This window comes from Apis laboriosa, unplaced genomic scaffold (assembly GCF_014066325.1).
Source record: "Apis laboriosa isolate Shangri-la unplaced genomic scaffold, ASM1406632v1 scaffold4_cov146, whole genome shotgun sequence".
Taxonomy (NCBI): domain Eukaryota; kingdom Metazoa; phylum Arthropoda; class Insecta; order Hymenoptera; family Apidae; genus Apis; species Apis laboriosa.
The window spans coordinates 1,077,406-1,097,049 of record NW_025223501.1 but is presented as its reverse complement, the minus strand read 5'-3'; the positions used below and the strand labels follow the sequence as shown (position 1 = coordinate 1,097,049).

The 19,644-nt window shown below is 27.2% G+C and overlaps 2 protein-coding genes across 4 annotated transcripts; both read right to left on the bottom strand.

The window, feature by feature from the left end:
• Positions 1 to 56: 56 nt before the first annotated feature.
• On the bottom strand, positions 57 to 3,691 carry LOC122717025 (dual specificity protein phosphatase Mpk3). 2 transcript variants are annotated; one of them, XM_043940677.1, is made up of 5 exons: positions 2,434 to 3,691; positions 1,822 to 2,353; positions 1,129 to 1,314; positions 782 to 1,024; positions 57 to 702 (listed from the first exon to the last, which is right to left on the bottom strand). In XM_043940677.1, the coding sequence occupies exons 2-5, from the start codon at positions 2,213 to 2,215 to the stop codon at positions 323 to 325; spliced, it is 1,203 nt and encodes a 400-aa protein (XP_043796612.1). In that variant the 5' UTR covers positions 2,216 to 2,353; positions 2,434 to 3,691; the 3' UTR covers positions 57 to 322. The 2 variants fall into 2 exon arrangements, with proteins under 2 accessions (XP_043796612.1, XP_043796610.1); XM_043940675.1 differs by having other exon boundaries at positions 1,822 to 3,691.
• Positions 3,692 to 11,201: 7,510 nt separating this feature from the next.
• On the bottom strand, positions 11,202 to 19,414 carry LOC122717049 (ATP-binding cassette sub-family G member 5). 2 transcript variants are annotated; one of them, XM_043940733.1, is made up of 7 exons: positions 19,174 to 19,414; positions 14,309 to 14,431; positions 13,746 to 14,242; positions 13,370 to 13,652; positions 12,802 to 13,307; positions 12,181 to 12,647; positions 11,202 to 12,120 (listed from the first exon to the last, which is right to left on the bottom strand). In XM_043940733.1, the coding sequence occupies exons 2-7, from the start codon at positions 14,419 to 14,421 to the stop codon at positions 11,524 to 11,526; spliced, it is 2,463 nt and encodes an 820-aa protein (XP_043796668.1). In that variant the 5' UTR covers positions 14,422 to 14,431; positions 19,174 to 19,414; the 3' UTR covers positions 11,202 to 11,523. The 2 variants fall into 2 exon arrangements, with proteins under 2 accessions (XP_043796668.1, XP_043796669.1); XM_043940734.1 differs by lacking the exon at positions 19,174 to 19,414 and having other exon boundaries at positions 14,309 to 14,512.
• Between the last annotated feature and the right edge of the window lie 230 nt (positions 19,415 to 19,644).

Here is a 19,644-nt window from a genome sequence, read left to right as displayed (position 1 = left end):
GTATGAATAGTGAATTTTTTATTAATTTTCACTTCGGAATTTGTTATTAATAATAATTTAGCTAATAATGAAAATTCTTAATTCTTGAACTAATTCAAAACTAAATTTTTGTTTAAAAATTTTTATATTTTTTGACTGATTCTAAATTTTTAATCACAATATATTTATAATCGTAATTTATCGCAATCATAGCAACATATCTCTTTTTCGCAGAAATGTGAACTTCCCGCACCCTTCAATTAGGGCTTCTCTTTGCTACTTTCTGCTATGGCAGCATACTAGGAGGGACCTAAAATTTATATTGGGTCCCCCCTGGCCCGTCTCATTCAGCCGGCGTACTCGATGCCCACCTATCGAATTCTATTCCCGAATCTGGACTAAGACCCAAATCTATGGGACTAAGAAAACTGGGAGCTGGACAATTACAAGGCCCACCAGGTCGGCAAGCTCCTATACATCTTTGATCGTTTCCTCTATTACTTCTGTCGCCTCTATCTCTCAGTTCTTTTTCAAAACTATGCAATTGTTCCATAAAATGAAAGTTCGGTGCGATATTAGATTTTCGACTGCGCACTAAATTGAAGGCATCGTTCAGACTGAGGCTACATTTGTGCATAAGATAGGCTACGGTTATTGTAACGGACCGAGACACTCCGGCCAGACAGTGAACCAGCACTCCCTTATCTGAGCTTCGAGCCTCCTCTGAAAAATAAACAAATAATTATTTCTCAAATTTAAATATATTAACCGATTTTTTTATTTTTTTGGTAGTTGTATTTACCAATGAATTGAATTGCTTGTGGAAAGAAACTAGCTAAATTCTGGCTCCAATGATCGCTTATAGGTATTTGCATGTATTTTATCGAACCAGCGTTTTCAAATACATTTGGCAAATCAGGGGTCACATTCAAAATATACTGTATCCTATGACGTGCTAAAGCTTCTCTGTCTTCGCTATTTGCTGCATTTCCAAGATATAGATGGGGTAGAATTTCGACTGGAAAATCTTTATCCTCCTCAGGACCTAAAAAAATCACAAAAATAACTTTATGATTTCTTCACAATTTCATTGAAATGCATATTTTTTATATGCATTTTTTCATAAAGAAATGATTTAAACATACTAACCAACAGAATCACATGTACTATCACTGTCAGAATCTGAATATGATCTTGTAGGTAATGTGGAAATTCGAAGTGATCTAAGACCCATTAATTCACCTTCATTAGAATCTTGACCTGGAGGACCTTCACCACTAGTTTGACTACCTTCACACCATTCAGGGTATCTATCTTTGAATGCTCCAAAACCATCTAAAATAAAATAAAATAAAATAAAAATAAAGGATTTTAATAGGAAGAAATATGTTTTTTATTATGTTATTTATTATTATTTTTATTATTTTATTATTTATATTTATTATATAATAACTTTATATAATATTATATATTATAAAAATAATAAACAAAAAGTAAAGGCTAAATGAAATAAACATACATTTTAATGAGGAATATAAAAATTTTATACAATTGAAAGTAAATAACAATAAAATAATAGAAAATATTAGACAATACTCTTTACATAAATCAATATTTAATTCAAATATATTTTTATTGATTTAAGATAGTTTTATAGCAGATATAATTGGTTATAAAAATTTGAAAAATTTTATAATATAATCACTATCTATAATCACTATCTATAATCACTTTATATTTTTCAAAATATCATAAAAACATTGAGATATATTTTTTTTATTTTTAATGCATATATTTAAAAAAAAACAATAAAAAATTTCACAAACATGTTGATCATCTTACCCATTAAAATAGCAACACATCCTCCACCATTTCTAAGTCTTCGACTTAAAACTTGAATTGTTTCACCCTGATGTCCTGCAGGATCTGTAGAGTCACCAATCAATACAAATGTCCCTCTACTACTTTCATCACCACACAGAAATATTTCTACTCTGTTTCTTAGTTCTAAGCACCTTATTGTTGATAATAGATCAACTTTTCCAGCTGCCAGTCGTCTCAACATAATGCTAGGTATAGCTAAAGGTACAGAGCCTCTAATGCGAGCTTCAGAAAAATCAGAATGTGCTCTACAATCTAAAATAAGAAGTTTGTTAGGACCATCTGGTGATCTTAGTTGCTTAAAAAGCCACTCAGGATCCACCAAATCTTCCTCTATAACACTTCCACCTGGCATGTTGCAAGTATTAAATAAAACTCTTAATGTTTCTTTGATTTTGTAATTTTCTTTTTTTAGAGCACATTTGTCTTCTTTCTAGATATAATTTGCTCATATTAACAATGAAATCATTGATTTCTATTATATTCTAAATATCTGAGAACCAAAATATTTGAGACTTAACAAAGTTGAAAAAAAATTTCTTTTTAATATGGCACTTTCAAGTAACACTTTACCATTGATTTTTATATAATGATTAATGTATATACATGATATCCGTTTAGGATTGTATTCAATTGAATATCAATCTTGATTTGATGTTTATCGGTAACTGAGGACAGTATGAATACTAAGTGCTTGGACGCATTCTATATACACGCATCTTATACATTTATTCTTAAATATTCAAATACGAAATGGCACTTAGAATTATATGATAGAATACGTTTCTTAAAGACATCCAAATGCTTGGTGTCTTTCTTGAACTTTATATATATGTATCTATGTTTCAATTCAACGTTTTCTCACGTGTATTCATCATTTCTTACGGCATCTCAATGCCGTGTTTTCTTTTACTCCTCCTCCTCTTTCTCCTCCGCCGCTGGCACTGCCAGCAGCTTGTCTCGATTATTGATCCTTTTGTAAATAAAGACGACAGGTCCAATTAACGCCACAGTAGCGGAATGTTTCAGTTCACTCGACAAATGCATGATCCCACGCGTTGTGTCACCATACACTTCTTTCTATCTCTTTATCTCAACAACCACATCGACAGTCTACTCGACATCATGTCTCATAAAAAACGTGTTAATGTTATTCTTGTTTTTTCACAATAGAATATATAACAAATGTATGTTTGTATCTTTTTCTCGACGTTAATTTTATTATTCGTTCCTCAGTCGTTTCTTTAATGTGAACTCAATCCTATCACAAGTACAACACATGTTCTCAACTTCAGCTTCTTTTTCAACACTTCACTAACACAGAGATGCTGCGTTATATGCTGGAGCCACCGTGAACAGTCCATTCGAATTGGTCCGAATGAACGAAATACGTAGTTCAAGAAATCAGTCGCGTATCTCGGCGCTACGCGACTCGAGACCGTCGTTCTCACCTTACAAATCCTTCCAACATTGCTCAACGCGTCTTTCCTAAGATGCCGTACCGACTTCCTGTTCTTTTTTTTTTCTTTTACGTCAGTCTTCTGACTCTCCACCGAACACGGAGAGAGCAGTAGAGCTCAGCTACAATTCTCGTGTCTTGCCTTCTATCTTCCTCTCGCTTTCTTTTAACTTCCGGTCTTTCTCTAACGTTTAAAGCACAGCATATACTATCTCTGTCTTTCTTCTGTGGCCTTCTAGCCAGCCTGCTGCAAGCCACACCTTACCTCGAGCGTTCTTCCGTCCAGAATGGGCAAATGGCGCTCGAATCCTCGATTGTAGGGGAAACTGGTCTTTACATTGATTGGCGCTAGGTCACGTGGTGCTCGCTATCGGACCAATCCCGATTCGGACTGACGTCAGTTCATTGACAAAAGATGTTTTCATTAACAAGGCGTGGGTAGATGGGTCGGGGAATCGGTACTGACCGAGCCGCGATATGAGCCAGAGGTGAGGAGACGACGGGGAGTGCTAGTACACTACACACTCACTCTCTCACGCGTGCGTGGGCGCATATTATTTCAATCCGCAGGAGCACGGTATCGCTACCCAAGCTACATCGTATCGACGTGCACGTACACTTGTGTGCATATCAGGATCGGCATGATATTCTCTGTCACCCTGCAGAAATTAAAAAATTTTTATTTTTTACATAATTCATTAATATTTATTATAGATCATAATATATCTTCATTATCATCTGAAGACAACAAAAATCAAATTAAAATAATTTTTTCTCAAGAGTTTTAGAATTTATAAGATAGAAATCTGGTTTAAGTTTAAGATTTAAAACTTGAATGAAAAATTTTAAGGAACACAAAAACGTAATTTTTGCTTAAAGAAATTTTTGTGAATTTTATGATGCAATGAATATAAGATTCTTTATATCTGTATTTGTGTTTTACGATTGTATTGCATTTTAAAATTTTTAATACCAATAGAAAATTTATTTAAAGATTTTAAAATTTAAAAATTTTAAAACATTTTTCTCTTTTTTTTTATCTGAATTTTATTTAAAATATATTACATAGAATGATATGAAAATTTTATTTCAATATTCAAAATTTTTGTTAAAAAAATACATCACACACAATATCAATATATAAATATCAATATATAAAATAATATCAAGTATAAAATTATTATGATTTTTGATAAGATTAAAATTTATATTTTAAAATGCATTATTTATTTTTTATATTATTATAAATAAATATATTCTATTCGTATTAATAAATATAAATTTTCAATTTTTTATATTTTTTTTATATCCTATTTAAAATACTACGTCCCTGATTTCTGTCATGCTGTACGTGAAGCCTCACCTCGAATCGGGTAGCCTATCAGGCAGCTCTCGGGCGTGGGTTGGTATTCCATTCATTTGGGTTGCTGTCGTTGAAGATTTTCACGTTCGATCACGCGGACGGCGCAGAGCCACTTTATCATGACCCTAAGAGAACTGTCGCTAGGAAAAAGAATAAACCGTTAGAATGATAGATAACGAAAAAGAGAGAGGTAAAAAGAATTCTCATTATCGGTATGCTTCAACAAATCACGAGACGAATTTTGCTTCGATTGTGTAGGAACATGATAAGGTGAGCGTACTACGGCGTCCTTGGTACTTACTCCACGTTTATTTCGATCAATGACAGTTATAAATTTACGTAAGAACCTGTCATACATCTCTATATATAAATACTATATGTAAATTTCTTGTTACATTTGCATTCTTCAATATTTCTATGGGAAATATAAATTCTCTTTAACTATATCTATATACAATATATCTAATGGATTAAAATTTAATTGAACTTCAACACGTCACGCGAGATGCTAATGAATCTTACTAGAATGACATAGCTGACTTTTTTAAAAATGAAAACGTTTATTAAAAAATAGAATATCTGATAAGAATATCTGATATTAGAATGTAATTTTAAAAATTATTTAAAATTTTATCATTTTAATAGTTAAAAAATAAATTTTATCGTCAAAAAAACGTAAACTTACAAATTATATAAAATAATTATAATAAAAATATCTTTATTACTTTATATTTAAAATAATATATATATTTGAGAATTAATTATTTAATAGTATTATAATAATTATATTAATTATTATAATAATTATAAAACATAGTTTGAACTGTATATTTAGCCTAAAATTGGAATAAATAAAGATTATGGAAGATTATGGAAGATTTATTATATTAAATTAGTCTTTAAAAGAGATAATATTTTCCTTTTCTAGAAAGAATAATAATAATAATAATAATCTTAAATTAATCAAATGACGATATTAATATTTATTATTTATTAATTAATATTTATATAGAATTTAATTATAATTTAATTATAAATTTAATTATAATTAATATATATTAATTAATATTTATATAGAATTGTGGCTATATTTTTATATCTCTATATAATTTTTATAAATTTATTTTGTTAAAAAAATGTATCACACACAATATCAATAAAATATAATATCAATATAAAATAATATTAAGTATAAAATTTTATAAAACTTTTATGCATTTTTAAAAGATATTTCTATGTTTTGTGAAGGAAAATTTTCAAAATATAAAATTTGTATTTAAATATTTTTGTATTGAAATTTTTATAAATTTTTATAATTTTCACTATCAAATTTTTTGTTTCACAAACAATTCTTTTGTATTTCTTCTGATATATTCGGATTGTAAATTATATTACTTATATTAATATGAATGAAAAATTATTAATATGAATCTTTTCTTTTCGAATTGATATATTGCTAAATAAATCCCATTAAAGAAATTATCGATCCGTTCACAAGAAAAACAGTATATATATGCAGTATCACTATAGTAGTCACAACAAATGTGTACGCTAAGATGACGTAAGTGATACCTGTTGATGACCTTAACAGGTGTGCATACTTAATGGCAATGGCATTACGTATTTCATGATGCAGTCGGAAGTCACAGCGCATTATTGAATCATGATTCTATAGTGTATTTCGTTGATATTGATACTATTTTTTCATGATTATAAATATATTCTTGTTCTTAAAAAATCTCTATTAATATTCTTTTCTATATTTTACTAAGAATTTAGGAATTAAAAGATGCCATTATCTGAAATCTGCTTTTTTTGTAAATTTCTAAATTTTAACAAAATATATCGATTGTTAAAATCATATCTCGGATCTACAGAATAAAATTTAAAAAAAAACATTCATTTCTATGAACCTGTATAATACGAATCATATAGACATTTATTTGACGTCTGGTTCCTGCTGTCTACCGGAGAAGGAAACCGATTATCGGGTTCATAGTACCTTACCCGATGTAACATCGAACACTTCTACACATGCATGAACGTACTAATACCAAAATGAATGCTGGTGTACGCACCGGAAGCAATACTCTCTGGCACTTGACTGGACATTAGTATACGCATTCGCGAATATATGTATGTGATATATGTTAGCTTGTATATATTATTGCGTAGGCGTGTGCATGTGATTACTACGAAAAGCGGCCCCAGGTTGACAGGAAATGGTTCGAGATAAGATAATGACGTCCCTTGCCTCTTTCGCATCCGGCTGCTTTCTTCATTACTTGGACATTGGAGAAGTTTTTCTTACTACAATTCGGCGACAGGTATTGATTCAATTTTCAAATATATAGTAAAAAAATCTATAAAATTTTTTTCACAAAATAAAATAAAATAAAATTAGAAATAAATTATCATTAAAATAATATTTGAAATTCTCAGAAATCTTCTCATTATTTTCTCAAAATTAAATGAAAAAAATAATTTTTTCAATTAATCTACAAATTTTTGTTTAAGCTCTAAAATAAAATGACAGGTAAAATAATCAAAATGATATTTTTAATTCTTAAAAATCTTGCATCATACAAAAATACATTTGAGTTTTCACGAGGATTTTTCAAAATATACAAATAAAATATACAAATAAAATAACAATATAAACGAAACAAATCTCTACTTAAATAATCGCATCTTATTTTTAATAAGCAAGAAAAAATCAAATATATATTTAAGATTAGTATTTTATAATAATAACAAATCCAATATATATATATATATATATATATATGTATGTATTTAAATAATTAACTTATTTAATATTTGCTGTAATTAGTCATGAAAATATTGAATTCAAATTGATAATCATAGATCATCGATAGATTTTTATAGGTTAGAGAACTTAAATATCTCTTTTTCATTCTAAAAAAAATTTGAAAAGACCAAATGAATTCTCTAAATGATTTTTAAAATTTATATGCTTACATAAAATTTGAAGTTTCTTGTATAGAAATACTTATTAGCTTTCAAAATTATCCATGAAATTTCTTCTGTACTTCAATAGATTAAATGGTCAAAGAGAAAATGTCATAAATTAATCGATATATAATTATCGATATATAATATAATTTTCGATTATAGATCGATAAATAATGAAGATAGATTATAATTATCAAATTTTGAAAAAAACTTTTTCTGTTGAAATTCTGTTAAGTAATTAATTTTGATTTTTAAATATCATAGTGTTCTTTACTCATGCATTTGTTGAATACCATCAAAATTTTAAAGAAAGTTTTTTCCAAAAAATTATTGAAATTTTAAAATTTGTTTGTTGTTGAATTGTTAAAGTTGTTAAAATAATAATAGTGAATGTAATTTTGCAATTTGATTATCTATCTTTATTATGATTATTAAATTTTAAATAATTTTTCCTATCTTTCTATGAGTTATATTATTAATACTTAACATTTTGCATCTCTTCGTTGATTTGCAGAAATAAGTTTTAAAGTTTAATATTTTTATATAGGATCAATTATATGTTATTATTCAATATATTGGAATATAATTTGGAATATAATTGAAATTATTAAAAAAAATAAAAACAGATCATCTTTAGTAGAAATTATCTAAATAATTTGAAAGTTGATCGAAATCAAATTTGAAATTGAGCAACATCCAGGAGATCGGTAAATAATATAAATGTTTTATTTTTAAATAATAATAAAAAATATTTTTAAATATTTTTAAAAGTAATATAATTTTAAAAATTTCTTCATTCAACAATTAAAATAATTACATTACAACATTTATTATTATGTAAATAGTATCTTTACATTTTAAAATTATATTCTTGTATGTTTAATATTTAAATGTTAAAAGTTACATTATATATAACAAAGTATTAATGATTTTGCTTAAATAGCATAATAAATGGTATATTAAACAATATAAAAATTTTATTATTAATATATATTATACCTTTATTAATCTGTACTTATTTTCGCTACTTTCTATTAATAGTAATCAAATCAAAATATTTTCTGCATCTTCTTTAATATATTTTTTATGCAGAATATAACATAAATAAAAAGATTATTTTTAAATGAAACATTAAATTTACAATAAAGAATTATGGAAAAATAATAAATGAATATTATAAAAATATATAGTTATGCATATGTATGTATCGAAAATATGTATCGAAATTCGATTATTAAAATTTTTAAATATCGATTGAGCATTTATGCAATTATCGACATATTCAAAGAATAAAGATTATTGATTTCTAAACAAGTTAATAAATAAGCATATATATTATTTATATATTATATATAATATATAAATATATTATATATTATAAATATATTATTATATATTTATATATTTAATAGTTATAATTAAATAATTAAATGTGATAAATAATATTAATTATAATAATTTTATAACAATTCATAATTAGAATATATGCATTAATGACAATGTAATTTTTTTATGAAATTGATAGAAAAAGAATTTAATTAGTAATTCACTTTAACATATTTAAGAATACGTGTCCATGTATGATGGTTGTGGATAGAAGTAACGTGCTAATATAGGATGTGCCGACGCATGTTGGTAGGTGGTGAAGTAAAATAATCAATGAAGAGGCGAACGGGATCAGGAGGGAGAAAACGAAATATGCTTTATACATTCGCGCCCACGCGACTCACAGGTTCTTGTTATTATTTCAAGCCGTTTTTGTTCTTCCTGCCGGTAGAAAGACCTTGCTAGGAATGATGGTTCGTGTATAGAATCGTCGATAGCAATTTAATTCAAATTTTTGCAGTATTTAGATAATTTATTCAAAGAATATAAGCAGTTTTTGTTTAAATATAAGCAAAGAAGAAAAAATGAGGTTAGTTTTGAAATATAACTAAATGATTTATATTTGAATCAATAATATAATTTTCATTTGGTATAATATTATTAATAATATTAATAATAATTATTTATTGAAATTATATATTTTTTTTAAATCAACAAATAATAAAGAATATTTAAATGACATTCTATGTATATTTCGAATTAATAATTTTATTAGTTATACAATTTATTAAAATAAAATAATTTTTTAAAGATATTAAAACAATTTTGAAAAATTATGAGAAATATTTAAGGATAATTCAATGCTATGAAATGAAAATAAGAATGAATGCACGTAGTATGGTTGTAATCTCAATGAATCAAAGTTCGATGTACGCACATCGAATGTGGAATAGAGAGTGGTTCATTGATTTTGAGGTGTAACGACACTATGCTAAAGTTTAATGCTCGCGAAACAAGAACGTGACTCTGTTCTGCGATCTTTGCCTAACAAGCCCACGCTTTTTCCAAGAATTCTGCTTACCCAGCTTACAACTATGAGTTAATTACTTTTATCGACGGAAGTTGGCATTTACGACGATTGCTCTGTTGCCAATTTGTACTAATTCAGTGAACGAATTGACGGAGCCTTGAAACTTGCAAAGGGTGTTGAGAATATAAAACAAAAAAAAGAATTTTAATTAATATGAATTTATACAATAACATTCTTAGAATATTAAATTAATTAAATAAATTATCAGATAAATAACAGTTTTCAAAATGAGTTTGATTAAAAAAATATTCGAAAAATATAAAATTTTCATAATAATATTACAAAATAATATATTCAAATATAAAATTTCAGCCATTTTTTTTATTTTGACGATTTTCAATGTCGAAGCTAAATATTTTCTGATATTTAAGATAACTTTATTCACTAGGATAAGAAAAATCGTTGAAATAAAAATTAAAAATTAAATAGAAAATAATTAAAAAATTTATTGATTAAATGATCTTCTTGAAAAAATTATGTAGTTTAAATAATTAACAAATATAAACTATCTATTTTCTTTGAAAATTATCATTATATATTATGCATTAAATTATTAGTCGACAGATATATTTATCTAAGATAGAATATCGATTTAGCCGTTTTTAATTTAAACGTTTCCAATAATTGATAATAAATTTGTAAAATCGCGAATAGATTAAAATTTAAAAAATAACAAAATCGATTTTTGAGGAATAAATTATTTAATAATTATTTATAAATAAAATGATTAATTAATATTCATATATTTTTTGAAAAATAATTCGATTCCAGTAAATGAAAAATCATATTTACCGATTGAACTTTGCCGATATTCTTAAAGTTGTAGATGGAGCTTGCGATCAAATTTCATAAAGCAATTGACAAAGCTAATTTTTCATATTAATCAATTATTTTCAATATAAACTAAATTTAACTAAATTATTTTCAATATAAAATAAAAAAATTTTTAATAAATTTAAAAAAAAATATGCACTTAAAATTATAAAAAATAATCAATATATAATAGAAGTTTAATAATTCTTTTTTTTTATTTCATAAAAACATTTGTATTGATTGATTTGATTATATCGTTACAAAATATAAATAATTTTAAGACATTTGGAGAAGAGACTGCAAAATGTATCGGCTCATCAAGCTTTGGAATTTCGTTAAGTGAGTCTATTTTGCAAGTTTCTGAAGTCTATTACTTTAGAAAATCACAATAACGATAATAGACAAATATCAAAGCTTATGAGCATGATATGATAAAGTACCTATATTTTATGATGAAGTAAATAATCATATTTCTTATCTATAACTATATTATATTGTACTTATAAAATTATAACATTAATTAAAAATATTAACTAATAATAATAATAATACTAACATTAATAAAATACAGAGATATGATATATTCGTAAATTGAAAATATTGTTGATTCAGTCATTAAATTATTGCATTTTATGTTTATGGCTTGTTTGGTGCACTCCTAAGTCTCTTAGGAGTGGTGTATTTAATACATAAGAATACTAATATAATTAGGATACTGACAATAATTATTCCTATTCCTAGCCATAGTTCTCCTCTTACATTAAATTTATGCAGTGCAATTTCATACAATGCCAATATACCATCAGGTGGTTCACAAGCAGCTTGAACTATAATATCTTGCCTTTGAATTTGTTTTGGTTTACAATTTGTCAGTTTATTCATGACTTCTGTTTGATGAAGTGGAGGTAACAACAAAGACAGAGTCCATTGCATTGGACTAATTTTTTGATACCAGTTTGGCAAATTTTCTAGATGCAAGGTCACTCCTCCAGCTAAAGTCATCTCTCCAATTACAATGCCAGAAAACAAAGAAGCTAAATATGTCCATTTGCAAATGTGAGCAAATAATATACAAATTAAATGTTGCAGCATTAAATAAAGTAAACCAACTCCAAGATAATTCCATAAGGAAGTTAGATTCTCATCTGGTATTAGATGAAGACCAGACATAGCATAACCTGGTGCCAAATAGATCAAATAAATTATGCACCAAGAGAGTATTCCACAGAGCAGCTGAAAAAAAAAATCCAATTAATAAAATGAATGATTGAATAACTATCTTTGAAGATTTACCTCCATTAAAATACACACAAATCTTCCATATAAGCCATCTTTAATATCTCTTTCCACATTTGGTCTGTAATCAGCCACTTCATAAATGGCTATTAAAGTTAAAGGCCAGAAGAAGATTCCTAAGCTGGCATAATGAAAACCAATTCGGTCTCTAAGATATAAATTTGAATCCCCAGCTACATCCCAAAATATTGCACCAAGTAAAATACTTAAGGAAGCAGAAATAACTATTTTTCTAAGTAATCTGGTTAATGTCCATGGTTGACTATAGATTAGAGTCCTCAGAAGTAATGCGTAAATCTGTGAGAATATATTAGGACTCGAAATGGAAGGAGGAAGTGCTCCAGGCGGTCCAGGATCGCTTAGTGCTGGGAGCCTGGTTCTTGCAAGCTCAGCTAGATGATCTATTCTTTGGGAGGATTCTAGCATTGCTTCCGCAGATAAATCATCGAGTGTTACTAAATCAACTGAAAAAGAAAATTGTTAAAAATTTAAAAATAATTCTTTGGATGTTTTTTATTATCATACGAAACAAAATTATTATCAACAAAAATAAAATAGCATGAAGTAGATAATAATTTATAATTTATTAATAATATCAATAATATTAAGATTACGTACGATAATAGTCAGAAGGATTTTTAAATGGAGGACAAGGAAATTCTGCAAGAGCAAAATATGGCAACATATCCCTTCTGGGACCGGAATACATGATTCTTCCACCGGACGTAAGTGCCACTCTTGATACCATCGTCAGTATCTCATAAGTCGGTGGATGTAAGGTCAATACCACTAATCTTTGACCTCTGTTAGCCCATTGTCTCAAATATTCTACGAGGAAGAAAGCGTCGAAAATGTCCAAACCATGTGTTGGCCTATCTAGTGCAAGAATATGTGAATCTTGTAATAAACGACACGCCAAAGCCAACCTTCTTGCTTCGGAGGTTGTCAATGAATTCACAAGACAATGCTTGGTTGCTTCTAAACCAAGTTCCTGGAGAATTGCGTCGGCTTCTAATTTAGAAGTATTTGGACCTCCTCTAAGAAGCATATAAAAACTCAAAGTTTGTTGGGCAGTTAAACCTGGACTTAAACTATTTTCCGTTGATAAATAAGCAACTCGAGATCTAAAAAAGAAAAAAAAAATTCAAATTGATAATTCAAAATAATTTTAAAAAATAAATTATACCTTAAAGTTCTAAAAGATACAGATCTTCCATTTAACAAAATATCTCCCCTTTTAATTTTCTTTCGTCCAGCAATAGTTTCCACGATATGTTTTCCTTCTTTCTCTGTAGTAGCCATAATGGCTAATACTTCAGTTGCTCCAGCTTCTAAAGTAATTCCTCGCAAAAGAGGCAAACCATCAGATCCTGAAGCTTCTACACCTCGTAATTGAAGATGAGGATGTTGAAGACATGGTACCGGCCTTAGAGGTAATGTATAACTCTCTGGACCCAAGATCCCATGTCCTAAAAATCAATTTTCTCTATTAATTATAATCGAAATTAAAAGAACATCTAAATGAATATAAAAATATAAATGTTAAAATATAGAATATTCACCTCTGAGCTCGTGAACCCCATATCCTGGATCTATAGGCGCGATACTATGTCTTCTATTCGTTCTGCTACCTCCGTGAAGAAGATTCGCTTCACTGACACTTCTCAATCTAGGATTTTCCCTTGAAACTGTCAACTGAGAATGTGCATGTTCTCTAGGAACAGCATGAACGTGTCTAAAATCAGGATCACTCCTAGCAGATCTCATAGCAGAAGTTCCATGTGCAGAAGTTCCTGCATGAGATATTCTACGACCTTCTTCACTGGAATCGTAACCACTAGAGCCATCTCTATTTCTAGAACTAGGTGGAAGAACCCTTGGAAGACCAAATTTTAGGTAAGTGTACGAATTGCTAGCTAAGGGACTTTTTGGCCCGTATCTTGGATGTCTGAGAATACTCTGTACTGTGGAGTCTCTCAATTGAAAATTTCCATATGGGAGAGGAGATTTTTCTGCTGATCCAAGTGCTGAATCCGTAAAATCGGAATTCAAGTTTTGCCTGAAAGAATAATATATTAATTACAATATTTTTTAGAATTGAAAATTAAAAATGAAGTAAGAATACCTGTAGATTGACCAAGCATGAAGGTCCTCGCTGGCTGGAGGCTCTAGGCCTCTGGTGTCTAATGCTCCAGGCACTGAGTATCTTCGTTCCAGCTCCCACGCTTCCGATCCCATGATTTGTGGTCTGAATAATTCAAGTGAGACTGAATAAAATATTCTGCATTACATTCATAGCTTCAATTGAGCTATGTGATCAAAATGTAAGTGATTTTGTTTATTTTTTTTATAAAATAATCAATATCATAATTTATATCATTAAATTTTTAATATTAATCAAATTATTATATTTCAGAATTATTATATCAGAATTTATATTTATTAAATTGTTTTAAAAATTGTTTTATTATCATTCAATATGCTTAAAGAATTGTGTGTAATTGAAAAATATTTAAAAAAAAAATCTTTGAAATTAATTTATTTTTTTGTTTAAATTATTTTAAATAATAATAACTTTATATTCGTTTATTGCTTATATTGATTGGAGAATTATATATATTTATATATTTTTATATATCATAAATTAAAAAAATTAACACAAGTAGTGATATATTGAAATGAATATTAGTATTTAATACAGAAAATATAATATGTATTCGTATAGATTTAAAAAAATTGTAACATTCCATAAGTATGTATGTACAGATTATATGAATAATCAAATATAATTATTTTTATTGTATATAATTGAATACTTAACTGCAATTCTTTAATTCAATTTCATTTAAATTAAATCCTTTATTTTTGTCTTTAATTTTTAAATTAATATTAGTTTATTATTACATTCTTTTAATTTTGAATCATACTTATTCATTTTTTTTAATATTAATAATCATCCATTATTGTTAAAATAATGCATAAAGTTTTTTCTTTGTTTATTTGATTTAATATTTCTTATTTTTATAAAAAACTTTATAAAAAACTTTATAAAAAAAAAAAAATATCTTAAACATCATCTCAATTAATAAAATTATAAAAATTATAAAGTATCTTTAATAGTTTGAAATTCATAAGTTTTTTCATTAAAAGATTTTAAAATCTTTTTAAAATATTGCTCAACAATTTATAATTTAATTTTTCTTTTTCCTCAATTTCTTTTTTTTAGTCATAATGATGCTGTTTTAATTTCAGAACGTTACTGCGTATCACAAACAAAGTTCATTGAATACCTTTGGAACGAATAAGCCGATTTCGCAAGAGTAGCTTGCTTCATATCCCGGTAAGTTTATACAGAATGCTATTTAGTCTTACACATTCACGTAACTATACTCATTGCGCGGCACACGTGGTCAAGAGAAGCTAAGCAACATTCCTTTTAACGGTGTAATTCATGATGAACTTGAAAATATATATAAGATTTTTGAATAATTATAAAATTATTGAAATTCTTAAAATAGTATTTTTTTACTTCGTTATATCTTGATCCTTATCATTTTAATTTTTATAAAAATTTATTCTTGTAAATTTATTCTTGTCATATTATTCGTTCATGTGTTTAAATGATATCAAAATACTTAAAAATCATAAAATGATAAAGTTGTTTTAAGTCATGAAGCTTAATAATCTCAAAAAATTAATAAGCACAATAGAATAGTCATTTGAGATAATATTCTTTTTATATTGGGTCCATGCAAATAACATTAGTCAGATGTCATCATAGAAACATCTTTTTTCATCTGCCAAGTGACTTCCCGTTAGATGTTGACTCACTTGCTGTATGTTTGCGCGAAACTAACCATTCTTTTAACAGTTGCTTCAAACAAAGGATATTTCTCTAGACTTTTACTATGAACCATTATGTTTAGTCAATTTCTTTTCCTTTTTTTTCTTGCAAATACTTATAAATGAATAGTTTCTTTGATGAAATAACATAAAAATTATTAATGACTTAAATGAAAAATCCATTAAATGAAAATAGTCTAAAATTGAAATAAAATGAAAATAGTCTATTATTTAATGGATTTTTTTTATCTATAAAATTCCACACATTTTTAACATCAGCTGAGATTTCTATTTATCATCGTATAACGGTACAATTGAAAATAGTCAAGATTCTATGTTATTTCCATTACTAATTACTCATCACTCTCGATAGGCAACTAGCAAACTTTGTTCCATCATATTCCATTGAACTGTAAAATTCTATAAAGTAATCAGAAATTTTTATTTAAATTAAATTTAAAAATTTTTTTATTTATCTTTGATAATTTCATAGAACAATTTTTTTCTCATTTATAATTTTAATTTCATGTTACAAAAAAGTATATCTGCATATGAAATAGAAATTTATCGTCTATTACTTTTATTATTATCATATTAAGAATTTAATTAGAAATTCTGCATGATTCCATATTCACATTGATTTCTCTTTATTTAATATTATGATCCAATAAGTCTCGATCATCGACCACGTTTTTTTTCTTGATTTACGTAATGTCATGCATAGCTTTTTTTTAAAATCAGATAACTATCTTATATTCAAGTTAACTGTTCATTTGCATATCCCGTTTCTGCAACAGTTGTATCAAACTGGCCGCTATACATTTTTCTTCTCTTTCTTATATCTGTGTTTCTTCAATGTTTAAAAATTTCTAGTTATACTTTCTGAAAATTGTCGACATATCGTGAATTCGATAAAGCATAATTTAGCTCTGTAGAAGATAATATATAATTAATATGTGTGTTACGGTTCGATGATTTTTCTCGTCAGATATTAAGCAGTATGCAAATTCACTTTTCAATTCACTGAATATAAGCTTTCATGATGAAAAGCAATAGTTGTGTGCCACTAGAGCAACCATTTTAAATGGATTAACTATCATGAACATGCATGTAACTTGATGTGGCGATAACATTCTTCTTTTATACTATTTCTTTTTTTTTTTTTTTAGCAAAATACATTATTGATTTTAATCCTTGTGATTATTTTTATTTTTATATTTAGAGAATTATGAAATATAAATTAATAAATATGATTTATCATAGTGAAACTTGAGAGAAAACTCATTTTATTAGGAAGTATATAAATTATTTTCTTATTATTTAATAACTAATAGAAGCAATTTCTTTTTTTTTTTAGAAAATTTATTTCTCATTTATTTTTTATAATAAATATATAATAATCTCGTGAGACTAGTTTCTTTTATCTTATTTTTAATTCATAAATATATTTCGATATTATATATTATATTCAATGAATATATACAATACATGAAATTAATATATTTTTAGACTTGGATAGTTTAATTTCTGGTTTCGAAATTTCTTCCGCTAACTATGAGACTATCCCACGCACTGATTTCTATGAACATGTCTTTCAATCTCGTATACACGTGATAAAGAACGTGTCTTAATAAATCATGGCCTGGATATCGCGTACAAGAAAGTATGAAAAATTCACCGAATTATGCATTGATGCATTGGTCAGAATACAAACCTTGACACTAATATTATCAGAAACGATAACGAGTACCAGCATGTTTTCTATTGAAAGTATATTATGCTGGTTTGGTATAAATATCTATTTTTTATAACACAAAATTTTACACTACAGTATTACTTATAAAGAATTTTATTTTGTTTAGTCCAAATTTAGAATTTTAAAAATTAAAAAGAAATATTCCACTAATAAAATAAAATAGAAAGAAATAATAAAATAAAAATAAATAAATAAATAAAATTATTGAAATTCTTAAAATAATATTTTTTTACTTCGTATAAATATTATATAAAAATATTATTAAAAGCAATCAAAGAATTTAGTTGTCACTTTTTATTTGCTTTTATATTTTTGTAAACAAAAAGCAATTAATTTTCTTATTTTATGTTTAATTTTTACTTTATTTGAAGAGCTTAATTATTTGTATTCATTCCGTTATTGAAGTACACAATAGAATAAAGATCGTTTTATAGACGTGCACTGAGGTCAGTGCCGCCGGATTTTTCAATATTCTATAGAAGTATCCCTGTCGGCGACAAGAAAGAATTAATTAACATTGCAAATTGACCAGACTACCGTCTATGGCACGTGGGAAGGTATAGGGAAACATGTCTTATGCGTTCATTGAAATCTCCAAACATTAGCGTTGTTCTTCAAAGAATTTAGCCATTTTTTTTATATTCATAATATTATTAAAACTCACAATAAAATCTTTTCATTTCGAAATTGATCTTATCTATTATATATAGCCTTCACAATTTTTCCATTCATTTAACTAAAACTATTAATTGCAAAAAAAGAAATATGATGATTAATTTTTAGTTAATTCGCATTATAATACTATTATCGAGCGAGTGAAAGCATCGACAGTGAAATGAAAATCATCAAGAGGAAAGTGTGGTTACGGAATATTAACTACGTTCATTGAATTCCTTTTCTTTGTTAAAAAGAATATTGTTTCAATGTTTCATAAGCTACTAATTTATTGAAAAATTTGTTAATAACTAAGATTTTTATTTTTATTTTTTTTAAGGAAAGTAGTTCTTAATCTTTTATTGCTTTCATCTGTGTCACCTGTATCAGGAGAACTTTTCTTGTTATGCAAAATCAGGTTTCCAGTCATTGAACCATGACTGGCCATGGAATTATGTACCCGTATTCCTTATATTTTCCTTCTTTTCCATGAAAAGATTTATGAAAATCATTTAAGGCATTCTAAGGTACTGCTCTTGCACTTTTTAAAGAACTTGGGTAAGAAATGTTGCAATTATCCATGAATCATACTTTTTTACTCAGGAGAAGAAAAAAAAATTATATATGTTTATCTATTTTTTTAGCAGAACATATAAAAAAGAGAAACGTGAATATCAGGAATTGCGCGTGCCATGAAATCTGATACATCCTGGGGAATCTTTGTGAGAATGACTCACCACCGGTATTCAGGATGAGCTTTCAAGCGAGTCTGATCGAGTCAAGGTGATGCTGTTCCTCCATTCCGCCGATTCCTTCCTGGTCTTCTTTGTTATTCTTCTTCTTGATGATTATAGATGAAAATTTTAAAGACAAACACTACAATCGTCAACTTAGAATCGCACAACAAAGGACCCGTGAACGCATCACCCGATCCGCGATTGCGATACCGCAATGGCATCGGTATGTTCAACGTTGAAGAGCCTTTTCTAAACGCTGCCTTTTGACAGACGTGCTTTCCGAACCTCCAACGGATTCCCCTCTCTATGTTCCCTTCCTTCCTCGTTGATCTTTCAAGTTCGCAGTGACGTAATTATAGAATATCTGGGCCCTGAGTTTCAATTATATGAATTTCCAAACTGATTGACACCTATTTTTCTTTTCTAATGAATTTTTAATTCCATTTTTTTATCTTTGATATTCAATAAACA